Source organism: Manacus candei, unplaced genomic scaffold (genome assembly GCF_025592945.1).
Source record: "Manacus candei isolate 608988 ecotype Guabito, Panama unplaced genomic scaffold, ASM2559294v1 h1tg000043l, whole genome shotgun sequence".
In the NCBI taxonomy this organism is placed as follows: Eukaryota; Metazoa; Chordata; class Aves; order Passeriformes; family Pipridae; genus Manacus; species Manacus candei.
Genome location: NW_026138091.1, coordinates 1,018,495 through 1,033,808, shown reverse-complemented (window position 1 = coordinate 1,033,808; position 15,314 = coordinate 1,018,495). Strand labels below are relative to the sequence as shown.

Below are 15,314 nucleotides of genomic sequence, written 5' to 3'. Positions count from 1 at the left end.
ACCACAAAAATACTTGTTATTCTCCCTACTGGGGTTCAGAAAAAAAAAAAAAAAACAAACAAAAAACAACAAATCAAAAAATCCTTATCCACACAGCTATGCCAGCAGAATCTTTAAGTGTAAACATGTACAAAAGTAAAGTTGCACTTTCAGCAGTGCAGCTTGTTGTAACAGTTCGTTTGGATACATGTCCGGAATAAAGACAAGTGCCAGAAATATTCAAACACACAAAATATCTTTTATTACAGTGAGAATAAAAATAATAGTAATAAACTTAGCAAGAGAAATCAAAAACTAAAAAAGGATACAAAATAACTACCTTATCGGGTGGCATTAAAACAAATACTACAAACAGCATTTAATACAGTATTATCTAGTGAAAAGGGGATACCAAATAACGATCTTAACACAGTATTATGGATAACACGATATTGGTTTGTAAAAAGGGAAACTAAAGGAAAAATACTATAAACATAAAAGGGGAATTAAAGGAGCACTAAAAGGATATTAAAAAGTTTGTTCTCTCAGTTGCTTCCTATCAAAAAACTGTGCTTACCCACACAGACAGGCCAGGGCTGTCAGGATCTGCAGCAGCTGGTCGGTACCCATGCTTAGGGGGCGTCCCCGCGGAGCAACACAGTCTCGGTGGTAGGATGAGTATCGCTCAACTCAGCAGTCCCGACACCCCATTTTTATCAGCTCTACATTACACTATGTAGGGCCAGTAGGCAATATAAGGTGATGCCTGAATGGCAGCCAAACACTGCCTAATCATTACCTCATGGCAACAGTCTGCGCATGCCCTACTTGTAGGGCAAGGGGTGAGCGACCCCTGCCCACATAATCTTCCTCCCATCATCATCTTTCTCACCCTTATGTATGACCTCTACCATTGTGTTTCAAGGGTGGATGTATCTATCTTGCAATATGTAGCAAAACCAAGGAAGAACTCAGCTCTGATAATAGGAGATATCAAGCTGACTTGCTAAAAAGCACAATGGACCTTACAATTAGCTTGTGCCATGAAGTTACATTGTACCATACTCTAGCTGGTTTCACATCCTAATACGATTCCTTTCTCACGCCTCTATGCTCCATTGATCATCTAATTCAAAAGTACCCCCCTTACACTTGTTTTGCTCGGAGCAGGACAGATTTACTATAACAATATAAAATATAACTTCTCATCCTATATGTGGGTCCTCACAAAGCACTGCCAGTGCATAATGGGAACTCTGTCTTTCTTGGACAGACACCAGCACAGCTGTAAATGAGAAAAATGCTGCAAGTAAACTTAACACCTGCATCAAGTAAATACCTACAAACTGAGAAACACTTTCTAACCATAACTAAAAATGGTTATAAAATCAAAAGGAAACATATGTAGTAATGATAATTGTATACAATTCAATTACCTTTTACAACCTGAAGAATTGTTATGAGGCAACAAAAACCAAATCCCACAGCACTTAATATTTGGAGCTAATCCACCTTTCAAGATTTGACAAGCTATCAAGAAACTACTTTACAACCACTGTAAAGGAAAAAAGATGCAAGTATTTCCAAAGCCATTTTCAAAAGTTACCATTATTTAGATAAGCACTAGTGCTGTGAAGATAAAAATCAGCCTTTACCTTTATCACAATGTACAAAGTTTCACCACTACTCCCATCCTGTCACCACCTGTTTCACAGCTTCTCCTATGGTTTCTGTCCTCCACCAACTTCAACACAAAATACACTTAAGACACAGAACTACTTAAGAACTGACTCTAATACCTCCCTATTGAACGGAAATTAATCATTAATAAATAATAATCTGCTAATACTTTTCAAGCCTATTTCAAGATAGCTGAGGCAACACAAACTTACTTTTCTTATTCTGCCACCTTTCCTATCATTAAATTCTCCAGCTACATTGCAACTGAAATTAGATCCCACTTCTTTGGGGCAAAAACTGTTTTTGTATTCAGTTTTGGGCACTCTGTATCTTCTATGAGTGCATTATTTCAAGAGGTACCCATTTTCATTTCTGAGTACCTTATTATCAGTCTCCACCACAGTGGCACAATGATCATAAAAGGCACATATTTAGCATCAAATGGTTACTTGAGAAAAACTATTTTCTTGAAAAATAAGACAGTGAAACGCTCAGCAAAGCTCTAAAATAACATCTCCTGAAAAGTAATTTTAAAATATACACCATGCAGAGCTACAAGTGCTAAGTGGTTAAATTCACTGTGTACTACTACGAAGTCACTATGCAGTAAAGCTATGTCCAGCATCTAAGGAGAAAGACAGCAAGAAACTGGCGTGTTGCAGATTACTCCAACGAGCCATCACCTACATCACAGCCTTCTTTTGTCTGAGAACTGCAACTGACCGGGCTGAATCAATACTTCAAAACGTTTTTTTACAGCTACACAGCTGTACCAAAGACAGGACAAGTAAACAGTCTGCAAAACATTCATTGTTAAGTAGGTACTCCCATTTGACACTGGAGACAGTTTTTGAAGCTGTCCATCATCAGGAATAATCTAGTGTTCCCTAGCTAAACAATTTTTAAGAATGCATGTGGTAATGATTAAGAACATTTAAGAAATGCAAAATACTGAAAAGAGATAGCCTCATGTAAGTATATGCCAGTCAAAAATGCAACACTACTAGTAAGTTTCCCCGATAATACCTTGTACAACAGGTATCTACATTTATGAAATTTGACCCCAAAAATGTGATGAAATGCTTAATTGCTAGTTATAGAAGTAGTTAGTATAAAGGTACAGGAAGTTTCCACGAAGTGCCAACGCATGGTGACATGGTGCAGCAAAGTTTAGGCCCTCAAAAACATGGAAACGGGTGAGAACTTGTTTCTCAATGCCTTAATACGTTAACCTTAATAATTACAGACACTCTTAAGAATGCAGCAAATTCTAATGGCTGCTGAGCAAGGAATATGTTTTCCTGGAAAGCAAGGCACATTTTGAGCAATACTTTAACAATACAAACAAACAAAAACTCCAACCCACCACCAAACTAGCAAACACCAAACAACACCACCAAAACAATACTGAAGGAACACTGGTTCAGAGAACTAGTTCAAAGAACTAGGACACCAGTCTCAAAGAGTAAAAAGAAACCCACTGCCCAAAACCAACCAACCAAAGACAAGAGTACAACTAGAGACGGGGTACACAGCAGAGCCCCTAAGATATTCTTTTATACAACGCTTGCTGCAATGTGCAAAACCATTATGAACTACGCTACGACTAGTTTACTTACAGAAGATGCAGCATTTTAAGGGTCCTATAAAAGGCACAAGGGGCAAGTATTTAGTGGGCTCCATATAAACCAAGACACAGTCTAGGAGGTTTGCATGCTCTGAAGCCAGAAAATTAAAAGAACTCACTTGTATTCATCACTTTCCAAAACAACAATATTGAAGACCTATGCCAAAACTCTTCACCTCAAACTAAAGGCTATGCAAGCAATTATTCTCAAAAAACAGTTACAAAGACTTCTACTGTTCCTAAAACTCATTCCTCCACCTTCCAAGACCTTCTCATGTGAAAGTGTGTGCTCTGAAAGTGCCTAGGATGTCACCAAAAAAAGTGTTAGTGATTTCATGTGTGGAGAACATGATTTTGTCTTCTCCTGCCTTTTCAGAAAGAAAGATCTTACTTTCTAGTGTTACTTTAATAATCTATAATGTTAACCAAAAGAACTACAAGGGGTTTTCTACAAAAACATGGTGGTCATCATTATTAGTGCAAAACTGAAGACAAAAATCCATCTCTCTTCAAAGTTTCCTGTGGCCTTTCCTATTAATGGCAAAAAAAAGCTAAAAACTTAGTTATCATTCTTTTAAATTCCTCTAGGAGTATTACAAATCAATGCCAGATTTTTATACTAGTAGCAAACCGCAAAGGACAGTCGTGTTGGCTGATAAAAATATCTTCCTCTGCCCTCAAAAAAATGCTCTTTAAACCACTACATTTTTTCCAGTGCAGGAAATTCTTCCGGGTTCCAAACTGAATAATATTTACACCTGAACATCTATTCCGAGCTGATAAATCAATTTTCTTTCATTACTATTGTTTTGACCGTACTTTAACAGGCACATGTCTGAGTTTGATCCTCCAAAAGCCCTAGAACTTACTCTCTGTCGACAAGAAGACCTTAAAAGAAAAAAAAAAGGCGCGGGTCGTGACAGGTCTAATTGATTTAGGGTAAATGACACCTCATCTGCTCCTCCGTTTAGATGCCGCCCTGTAATGACCGCTGCGGTCGCTCCGCCCGGCGCGGGCCACCACGCTTTTCCCGCAGCGTGCGGAGAGCGCTTCGCCAGGGCAGCCCACGCGGGGAGCCCGGGCACGGCCGGAGCGCTCGGGAGAGCGGTCCCGGGGCTGCGCCCGGCGCCCCCAGCGGCTGCTCCGCGGCGGCCGCACCCCCCGCCCCCGCTCACCTCGGCGGCCGGGATGTTCACCACACCTGTCGACCTCCTCTTCTCCCTCAGCTTCCTCTTCTCGATCTGCCCCTTCCCCTTCCTGGCGCTGGGGCCTGAGCTCTTTCCCTTGGCGGCCAGCTTCTCCTCGCCCTCGGGGGAGTCCGGCGCGGCGGCGGTCTCGACCCCGCGGCCCCCGGCGAGGGCAGGCGGCGGCTCCTTGGCGGGGGCGGCGCGGCCCAGGGCGGCGCTGGCCAGGCTGACGCAGTTCACGGCCCCGCCGGCGGGGGGCGCCGCGCGGTCGGGGGGCAGGTTGTTGTTGCTGTGCAGCTCGGCGGAGGGGCCGCCCCCCGCGGGACGGGGCTCCCCTCCGGCCGGTGCGCCCGGGGCCGGCGGCGCCTGCTTTGCCCGCATCTTCTCCCGCTTGGCTTTCCACTCCTCCAGAAAGTCCGTGGTGCTGCCTCCGGCGCTGCGGTAGCCGCCGGTCGCCATGTTCCCAGCGGGCTGGACGGCGAGAGCGCCCCACCAGCACCTCTGCCGTCGCCCGCCCCGAGGCGGCTCTGCTGCCGCCCGGAGAGGAGAGGTCCCGGCGGGGCGGGCGGGAGAGTCGGGGGCGGGGAGAGAGGCTCGGAGAAGCACAAACACCCTGGAGAGAAACAAAAGGGGGGACGTGAGCCGTCCCGCCGCACTGCCCATCCCCGTCCCGCTGCCCCGCCAACTCCCTGGGAAACCACCCGGGTACGGGTCTCCATCACTGCCCGCTCTCACACGCTCGGCTCCCACGGCTCGGACCGCGCCGCCCGAACCCGCTGCGGTGCCCCTCGCTCCCCGGAGCTCCCCTCATCCCTCGGCGCTCGGCGGCGCCCGCCTTCCCCCCCGCCCGCCCGCCCGCCCGCCCGCCGCGGCCACGACGACCGCACAGCGCCGTCCCTCGCTCCCAGCCCGGCGGGTGCTGTGCCCCCGATCCCGGTGCCATCCCCCCGACGCCCGCTTGCCTGCTCGGAGAGCCGCGTTCCCGCGCGGAGCGGGGCGGGGCGAGCGCGGCAGGCGCTCACCTCCCGCCCGGCGGGGCCGCGGCTCGGGCGCTCCCCAGCGCCGGCGGCACCAGGTGAGCGGCACCGCCTCCCGCCGTCCCGGAAGGAGCGGCGCGCCCCCGAGGCTTCCCGAGCTCCCTCCCCTTTCCCCATCGCGGCGCGGACGCAGCCGAAGCCAGGGCGGAAACTGCCGAGATGGCCTCGACAAAGGGGTGAGGGCGGGGAGGCCCCGCCCGGGCCGGTACGCGCCGCGACCCGACCGCTCCGGGTGCTCGCCCGCCTTGGGGCCGCGGCACCTGCCCCAGGCAGCGGGAGCGGATACAGACCTCGGCGCCTCCGATGAGCAGCAGCCAGGGCTGGAGAGGGCGATGGGCGCCGCGGGAGAGCGGGATGAGCGGGACGGCCACCGCCGCCAAACGCCGCCAGCCCCGGCCCGCCCTCCACACCCCGGGCAGCTTTAACGGGCGGCGGGCGGGGGCTGCGGGAGCACAGCCGGGAGGGGCCGGAGGAGGCGGTCTGGTGTCACCCCTCTCCGCAGGGAGCTCCGCCGAACCCGCCCCGCACCTGCCGCGAAGCCCCGGGTGAGGGGCCCCGACGTGCGGCCGCCTCCCGCGGGGCAGGTGCCGGGCTCGGCCCTCGGGCAGGGCGGCTCCCGGGCACCGCCGGCCGCTGTCGCCGGCGCCGAGGCAGGAGCAGCGTGTGCAGCCCGGCTCGGTCAGCCCGCGGCCCCGCTCCCATCAGGGACACGCCGCGGGGACGGGAGCGCCCGCTTGGCCTGGAGACGTGGTTCGCCGGCCAGCGGGGCTGTGCCCGGGGGGAGGAGCCCGCGATTGGCGGCTGCCGCGGCATTAAGGACTTCCCCGGGGCCGCTCCAGCGGTGGTCGGACCGCAGCAGCTGGTGGAGTTCGCTCCCGCGGGCGGAAGGTTGAGAAAGAGCTTATGTTTTCCTGATGTGACAAGAAACAAGAATTCAAGGGGTTTCCTTGAGTCACACTGCAAAGACTTGAAAATGTCTCATTTATAAATAATAACAGCTCTCAGTGGGGAAACTTGACTGCGTTAAATGTTGGGGAAAAGGAACATGTAGGGATCGTGATGGGAGTGTGCGTATCTGTTAAACAGCCTGTGTAGGTGTTAAGATGGCTTAACCTGCGCGGAAAAACTCAGCTTTTTTTCGTTTGCCCGAACCCACCGTATCTTAATTGCACTCTGAAAACTGATCGTGGTACTTTTGGAAATCAGTGATTTCAATAGACTTGTGGCTTGCCTAATCAGCTTTATAAGGTGTATGCTGAGGAAAATCAGTGGATCGGTGCTACCTTTCCAGCATCAGGACAAGATAGAAGTTTACATCAGTCAGAGGAAATACACAGCCTGGGCTTACCTAGCTGAGGGGACGTGATCACCTTTTCATCACTTTTTTTCCCTTTTTCAGATTCAGTCCTGCTTTAGTCCACCTCGTTAATAAAATTCAATATATAAACTTTGCAACGGTTTTTGGTTTCTTTTTACAGAAAAAAAAAAAATTCTAGGTGCTACAGGTATGGGTAAAAAATATCCAGCAAAATGAGGCTCCACATCTGACGCTAGGCACTCTGCACAGTGTAAATAACAGGCTTAGCCCATGTAACCACTTTCACCTTAGGTCCCTACCTTGTTCTCTTTCACAGTAGTGGGCACAGTCTCACCCTACCAACCTTCTCTGCCCTTCTGGTGATCATTCATTTACTTGGACTTTTCACTGAACTCGTATCTGATTTCTCCTCTGGTTTGGGTTTAAGGGTGTTTTTGGTGTGGCGGTTGGTTTTGAAGGGGTGTTTAAATATTTGTATATGTGGAAGTTAAGGTACAGTTTTATCACTGCAGGTGAAACCTTTTATATTTCAGGCTAAGGGAAAATCCCCAAACAAAACTGGCTAGTTGTTCTGTGTTATATTGGAAAGCTGTAAAGAGGAAGAAAAATAGATAGTGAAAACATAGTTTTGTACTCTTTACTACTCAGTAATACAAAATTAGTGAAGTTGGTTCCTAAAAAATATTTTGACTAAGCACTCTCCTAAAAAAATAATTTTTACCTGCACTCTTATCTGTAGAGTTTTTGAGTTAGACAACTACTCAATTGTATTTCTAGAAAATATAATCTAGAAAAAGGATTCCTCATGTGAATTCTTGTCTGCCTTTCCTCTCCTGTAATTTTTTTCCATTTATAAAATGAAGAGCTTTTCTTGAGAGAATCATGTAACCGTGACAATAATAGTATTTCGCCCTCACTTTTACACACCATGAGCAGCACAGCTGACCAAAAATAAGTAAAAAAAGTCAGGTTAGGAAGTTGTTACTTATAGTATGTTGTGAATATGGAGAAATATAACAATGTATTTTAGTGTTTAGGGCACCCTCAGTTCTCCTTTACCCCAGGTCTCGCCAGCTGCTCCCGGGGCCCCTCTCTCTGGCAGTCCTTAGCAGCTGGCAAGGCTTACATGTGCATGCCCCACTTCGCATCTGATCTGCCCACCTTTCTTATGTGTGGGAGGTGATGTGTCCAGGCTTTAGCTGCATCTACCAATGCTGTTGGATTTACTTTTTTTCTGATGTAAAATACATTGTGCGGTTTGGGATTTTTGGTTTGGGATTTTTTTAGTGCCAAAAAGGCTTTGTGTGCCTTACAGTCTGTTATATATTAACAGAAGTTATGTTGTGGTGAGTGAGGTTGGGTTTAAGTGCCCAATACAAAAATGCTGACTATCAGATGTTTGCATCTCAATAAGGTTGTCTGTGCTGGAGAGCTTTCAGGGATAAAGTCCCAAATAGTTTAAGTATCATGCTGCATGTTTTCCTCTGCCACAAGGGAGTACAGCTTAATAGCTTGCAAACGTTTTTAGAACAGCACTTTTTTCTTACAAAGAAAAAAAAATCTTCAGGATATCCTTAAGGCCTAGAAATACAATTCATTTTATTAGCTATGTTTTAAACTGGCATAATGACAAGGGACCTTAAGCCTTAAGATACTGCTTTATATATATTCAATATAATGGAATAAGATTCTCCCCTAGAGGTAAAATTACCACCAGGACTGGGTAGGATGATCTTGATCTCCTTTGCTATGCAAAAAATACTTCATTTTTCAATTTAGACTAAACCCCATAATTCATTCCTAAAATATCAAGGAAATGAAGTGTGTTTTGGGGTTGGGCACTTCAAAGCTTCTTCCTTTGTAAAGGGTTGCAAGCTGCTTGAGTTCTTTTAATTTATTCTAGAGATTCAACCAAATTATCCAGCCTTTTTAAGGTTCTGCTTACAAAATTGCCTTGGCAATTTTCAAGGGCTGGAAAATAAACCCGTGAATATAATAACATATTACTGGCTGAAAAAATTAAGGACAACATCCAAATTCCTGCCCAATATCTGTTTGCTTGTTAGTATTGTGCTCTGAGCTTACACTCTGCTTTTTACACCCATTGATGCCTGTATGTTCTGTACTGAAATTCCTTCCCTCTCACCCTCTTCAGCATCTCTGGAAGTTCTCCCCAAAGCCCCTGTTGAGCTTACTGTATTCTCCTGCCTGTTTCCCAAACACACGTGCTCCTCCTTCTGCTCACATTTCTTTAGGCCCCTGCTTGTCTTACCTGAACTTCCATGAAACTCTTTCACTTCGTGCACCTATCTACTGCTTCCCGTATCTGATCTGCTTTGAATTCCATTCAGTCAGCAATCTTCATGTTTCTTCTCCCAATACAAATTTTTTTCAGTCACATACTTGTTCTACCTGCTTTATTAAACTAGGTTTATTAAGCTTGCTCTGGTGATGTCCCATTAAATTTTCCCTCTCTGCTGCTTTAAATTTTCCCTGCTGGATAATCCTCACCCACATCACTGTACCATAACTAACCTACCTACCTGCTTATTTCTGCACTATCTATCCAATACTGCTGTTGCTTAAAATTGCTATGACTTAGTGAAATCTTACTGCCATCTTTTTGTAGAAATATCTGTCCCTCCTTTTATCCATAAAATTTCAAAAACCTCTCTTTAAATCTTTCACTTTAAATCTCTGGCTGTAACTTCCATCTAATCTTCCTGTAAACTTCCCACTTATGCTCCATGACATTTCTAATGTCAAATCTCCCCTGAAAGTAAAATAATCCTTAAGCATAGCACGATTATCCCTCTTGATTCCTCTTCTTTAACCTTTCAATCCTAGAGTGCATCTTCTAGTCTGGTTTCTGTATTTGTTTTACTATTCTTGAACTCTGGTATAATTTAACCAAAAATAACTAGTTTCTTTGACTGGTTTGTTTTGACAGACAAACTAGTGTTGTTTCTTGCAGCAAAGTTCATTCATCTGGCTGATGGAGGAATGCAGTATGAAAAGGCAAAAAACAAACTTACAGAAAGAAGTTTGCTTGATTTTTTTAAGTATTTCATCTTACAGTATGAAAAATGAATGCAGAGATTGCCATCTGTCTCCAGCTGGCAGTTGTTGGATAAGAATGACAGTGGGGATGGGAATGCATTCAGTATCTGTGCAGATGACTTCAAAGGCATGATGGAAACATTTTCTGCCACAGTTTACAGTCTGACTCTGTAAGATGGTCTGTTGCTGCTGCTCATGTCCTGCACCGTAGCAGGGTACAGAGCCATGACTTAGCTTGTCTTACTACTCCTTGCTATTTGTGATGAGGTTTAGTCAGCATAGCTTTGAAAGAGTTCGTTGAGCAACCTCTTTTTTTGTCCAAACAGGTCCTTTGTAGGGCCAGATTTGAACAGTCAACCGGGCGAGTGTGCCCTGGAGCAACTCGTTGAGAAGTAGGGAAGGAAAAATAGACACACAGTCAAAATGTTACACAGTGAGGTATAAGGAGGTAGAGAAAATCTGGTGCTGATGGGAAAGAAGGGAGGAGAAGGTGGATGCTGTGAGACAGGCTATAAGTATGCTTGAGGACCAGTGTGCAAAAGGCATAGAAGCAAATCCCCTCATGGTGGATCAGTAGCACGAGGATGTACCATGCAAAAGAAGCATTTGGAAGAGACACTTTTTCCCTACTTTTGGTATCACTGTCAATGATCCTAGGGAGCATTTCACACCAGAGCACTTCATTATGGAGGATCCCTCAAAATCACAGTATTGGAAAGAAACGCAACAAATTGAGAAACTGAAAAATAACAAATTGCCAAACTGAATGGCAGTGATAAAGTAGCAGATGGAATTCAGTGCAGATAAAAGTAAAGTGACTTATGTTGGGACAAATTTTCCAAGGTATGATACTACCTAGTTGAGCAGCACTGAGTCTGTCAAACTTAAATGCTCCTTCAGAATGCCCATGCGCCCTTGCCGTAAGGGAGCATTACACAGAGGCATTGGATTTGGCTATATACTGGCTTATTAGTCCAGCTCCACACTTGCCCTTTTGGGAACAAACTGCTTAGAAAATAGAGCTTTGCATTCCTCCACAAGAGAGAGCTCTTCTAGTCTTATGGACATAAGCTAGTCTTAGGTGTTTTCTAGGGCATGTCTTTGTGTCATGTTGTCCTCTAGAGTCCTGAGTTCTTGGGAATACACCACATGGGCACCTGTGCTGCCACCATCTTCATTAGTGGAGAGGCTGCCAGGTTACCTTGCTGCTGTGCCATCTAAGATACTATCACCTTGGTAATGAAGAGCTGACTGTAATTATCCATATGACAGAAATAATATCGTAGGTGTAAGCTACCCTTAGAAGATAACCTTAAGTTATCTGGATAACACTACCCTTGTTGCTTTTTATATGTTTCCAGCACCTATGGAGCCTATTCATTCTTCTTAAAGACAGCATCCTCTGACCATATGCCTGGACCCTTAGTCGTATGGTTTAGTTTTAGGTAGTCCTGCAAGGATCAGAGAGTTGGACTCAATGATCCTTGTGGGTTCCTTCCAACTCAAGATACTTCTATGACCTCTATACATCTAAATCATAATTTTAAAACATTGTTAAACAGATTTTGGTCTACACCACCGACAATTCTGTTTCTGTCTTTCTGTATCTCCAAATATAAGTACACAAATGAATAATTAGAAACCAAATCAAGTGGTTACTGGCTCACTGTCATTTGTCTTGTTGGTACTGGTTACAATTCATAATCCTTCAGGGCTGTTGTGTTGTGGGTTTGTTTTGTTTTAATTAACAGCCCTCTGCCTCATAAAAATTATTTTGATTTTTTGATGAACCAGTACAAAGTCAGTAAAAATTAATTAGGCCTCTCGATTCTCACTGTGTACCTCTTGGTTAAACTGTTATACCTCATCCTTTTGATCTAACCTCAGGCAGGTGATGAGCTGCACACTGTAGGAAAGCGCAGCGGGCGCAAAACTATGCCCCAAAAGAATCATAGTTAAGGCTGAGGGATCTCCTCAGAGAGCTGACTAAGAAACTTGGCCTTCACTGAAATGCAGCAGATGATGCATGCAGAATTTAGTGTGATGGCTTTTTACAATGCTTTGTTTGAGCTACCCATTCATTTGGAGATTATTTTTCTCCTGCACCACAGTATTTCTAGGGCCTACTGTGCTTCATATGATGGACCATAACGAAGTTGCCTTGGAAAAAGAAACAGGCAGATATTTCAGGAATTTAGTACTGGTTATTAGTAGCAATCATCTGGAAGTGTCCAAAGCAAACACAAACAACAATCAATCAATGGCAGTGTGGTGTCAGTGAATGTAAGCAAAGGGGGGGAAGCACTTGGAAGAATTCGGAGTGAGCGTGTATGAAACCAAACAGACTACAAAGGAAGTGAAAGAACATAAAAAATAAAATATGCTTCCTATTGTTAAAATTTTGTTGATATTTTATATTACAAAATTTATTTCAATGATACATGGCCCTACTGTAAACATCTTGGACAAAAGTTTGAGACTCTGAACAACTGGAAAAAAAATCTATGTACCACTGTAATGATTTTACATAAACAAATGTGGACATGCTTAAAAAAAAATTTGTGATTTGCTCATAATATATATGATTTGTTCTTTCGAGATGACAAGCTTTAAATACATATTAAAAAGAAGTTTTAAATTAAAAAGTGACTTGAAAGAGGACAAGCTGCATACTTCACCCTGCCCAGCAGCAAACCCACAGCCAATGCTAAGTTTATTTATTCCCAAGCATTAGGACCCAACAGCCATCCCCTTATGGGTTTGCTTTATTGTTAGACACTCAAAAAGAGATGAAGCAAAACTAAAAAATAGTCAATTATGGTTTGCCTGCAAACACTTCAATAGGTTGAAAACAAGAAAGAAGTGTAAAAGCTTTCACTGCTTTCCCCCTGGAAACTGTTTTGAGGTATGGTGGAGAAAAATAGGAAAGGGGCCTATGAAAAATAGTGCTGATTCCTGAGGAGGGGAATCATTGGATTGAGTGGGAACAGGTGACTTTTAGGAGTGGGTTTAGCTTATGGTAAAACCAAACCCTTGCATTAGAGATAACCAAGAGTATGTGGGAACTCAGTGGCTGGGTAGAGACACTCCTGCTGAGCAAAGATTAGATTATCAGTGAAAAACAAAGACCCAGTGGTCAAGAAAAGACTAATGGGGTCTTTGAAACCAGTAGGAATCTGAGAATCTCAAGATAAAGCAGTGTGAGGAAAGGGGGAGCAGGAGGTGAGGAACAGAGATGGAGGGAAAGCACACAGTGTTGAGGCTGCTGGACTTGTGGAGTGAGGAATTGTGGACAGCAGAGGATTCAACAACAGATACAACTGTGGAGCAATGAGCTCTGGCAGAAATAACCAGTGATGAGTCTGCAGGGGGAATGAAACAAGAGAGAGAAGTGGCAAATGATTAGAAAGTGCAAGAAGCAAGCAGAAGCATGGGAGGTGGTCTGAGGGGCCAGAAATAGGCAGCAAGTACGAGAAGGACTGAATGAGAGTGCTGGGAACTGAATGGTCAGGGCAGGGTCTCGATGATCAGGGTGGCACACAGGAGTGACTGAGAAAACTGACAGCTGAGATGAGCGGAAGATGGAGGAGAGGCTGCTCTCTCCAGCAGCTGTGGCATGTTGGTAAGCTTGTAGTGACTTGTTAGTAAAATATGAAGGGAGTTATTGTACTCAGTGTCTGCATGTAGCAACTCTGAGTGCCACTCCCCATACAAAGGGAAATTCAGACAGTGCTCAAGGTCCCAGGGGAAGTGGCTTTTGAGATCTTTTGGTTATTATGGCTATCACCAGGGTTAACAGGGAATGTAATTAGACCTCAAAGCTTTTTCTGGCACAGAAAATAATTGTACATGGTAGACTGGAAATAGGGGCAGAACCCTATGCATGCAGAGCTGAGAAGAAGAAAAGGCTGAGGAGATGAGGAGAATATGAGTGCCTGTGGTGTGCTGCACCAGAGGAGAGATTGAAGGTAGCAAAGGGAGAACTACAAGGACTTCACAGTGTACAGAGCGCTCTGGTTACAAAAAGAAGCAACACATATCGTGATCATACTGAAAGGGGGTTGAGCAAGAGGGAGTTATTCAGTCTTTTGGCATTTCAGCCAAGTGCAATGCTGCTATGAACTGCTGGCTTGACAACTTTTGATACAGAGGATTATTTTTTTTTTGCTGTCCCTCTTAGCTGTAGCAGAGCCATCCTGTGGTGCTAGGTGTCCAGTCCTAGTCTGTCTCTTCACACAGTATGGGAGTACTCGCTGTGCAATGGGTCCCTGCCTGCGCTCACAGAGGGATCCATCCTGCCAGACCCACTGGCCCTCCTTGTATTACAGTTTCTGCCTCCTACTGGGATCGATTTCAGCTCACCAGCTGAGCCAAGAGCGCTCTGCCCTTCCCAGGGTGTTAACGCTCCTTTCCCAGGCTTTCGGTATAAGGTATTTAGAAGTAGTCCTTGCCACCTTCAGACTAACTCAGTGCATTCCTTGTGTCAATGAATTTGAGGTTGCTGTTCTCTGCCACACTTCATCGGTCATACTAGACCTGGCTCAACTTACAGCAGTTTCCTCGAGCCACTGTCGTTTGAGCCATTCCCACGTACAGGTGTCACGGGAAGTGCAGAAGCCATGCTGCTGCCTCCCAGACGCACACGGACCGGGGCACGGCGGCAGCTCGCCTACGGGGATGCGGCGGAGCCCGAGAGGAGCGCAAGGGGAGCCCAGACGGAGCCGCGGACGAGCCTCGGAGCAGCCCAGGAAAAGAGAAGCCGTCTGGTGCCACCTCCCGGCTCCGCCGCCCGCCAGCGGCCCTTCCCCGCTCGGGGCTCCTCCACGGGCTGAAAACTGATCTCGGTGTCATTATTTCTAGGCAGAAACTGGTGAAATAATATTAGCGCTTCAGCGGCATTGCTTCCGCTCCTTCCCCCTTATAGTTTTAAGTAGAGTTGTGCCTTCTTTTTACACATTGGAGTAAAGAAGCATCATAAAAACCTGTAGTGAAAGCTCTCTTATTTTCATAGACAATCGGCATTTTATACAAGGGGAGCTGAGGATGAGTTACTGGGCAATTTACTTACCATAATTCATCACCTATAGCCATGGGTTAAGTGGGAGGAAAGAACTTAGTCTAATTTGCTGCATTTCATACAGCTGAAAGTAGAGAGGCGAGCTGATAACAGCTGAAGAATCACGCCCACTGCATCAGCAGTTGTAAATGTGGATTTTTATATTTAAACAAATTTTTGCATTAAATCTTCTTTCCAAGCAGTGACTAGACTGTGTGGCAAGATGTGTATACTGTGTAAATTTTGTGTAAATGTGTATTTTGTACCAGCTGATGTAAAAAGTCATGCTCTTTTCTGTCAGTGTAGACTTGTGACGGCCGATAAAGATACAAGGAGTCAGTTATGTGCAGAAAAGATGTCTCCTTCTCTT

The 15,314-nt window shown here is 45.5% G+C and overlaps 1 protein-coding gene across 3 annotated transcripts in view; it reads right to left on the bottom strand.

Annotated features, from left to right (window-relative positions):
* PAWR (pro-apoptotic WT1 regulator) overlaps positions 1 to 5,072 on the bottom strand; it is a 97,420-nt gene extending 92,348 nt beyond the window's left edge. For all 3 annotated transcript variants that reach the window (XR_007905922.1, XM_051795725.1, XM_051795726.1), the window contains exon 1: positions 4,462 to 5,072. Coding sequence is in view for 2 of the 3 variants with exons in the window: in XM_051795725.1 (XP_051651685.1) it covers positions 4,462 to 4,932 (471 nt within the window). In the remaining variant the exon portion in view is untranslated. The remainder of the gene's footprint in view (positions 1 to 4,461) is intronic.
* Positions 5,073 to 15,314: the final 10,242 nt, after the last annotated feature.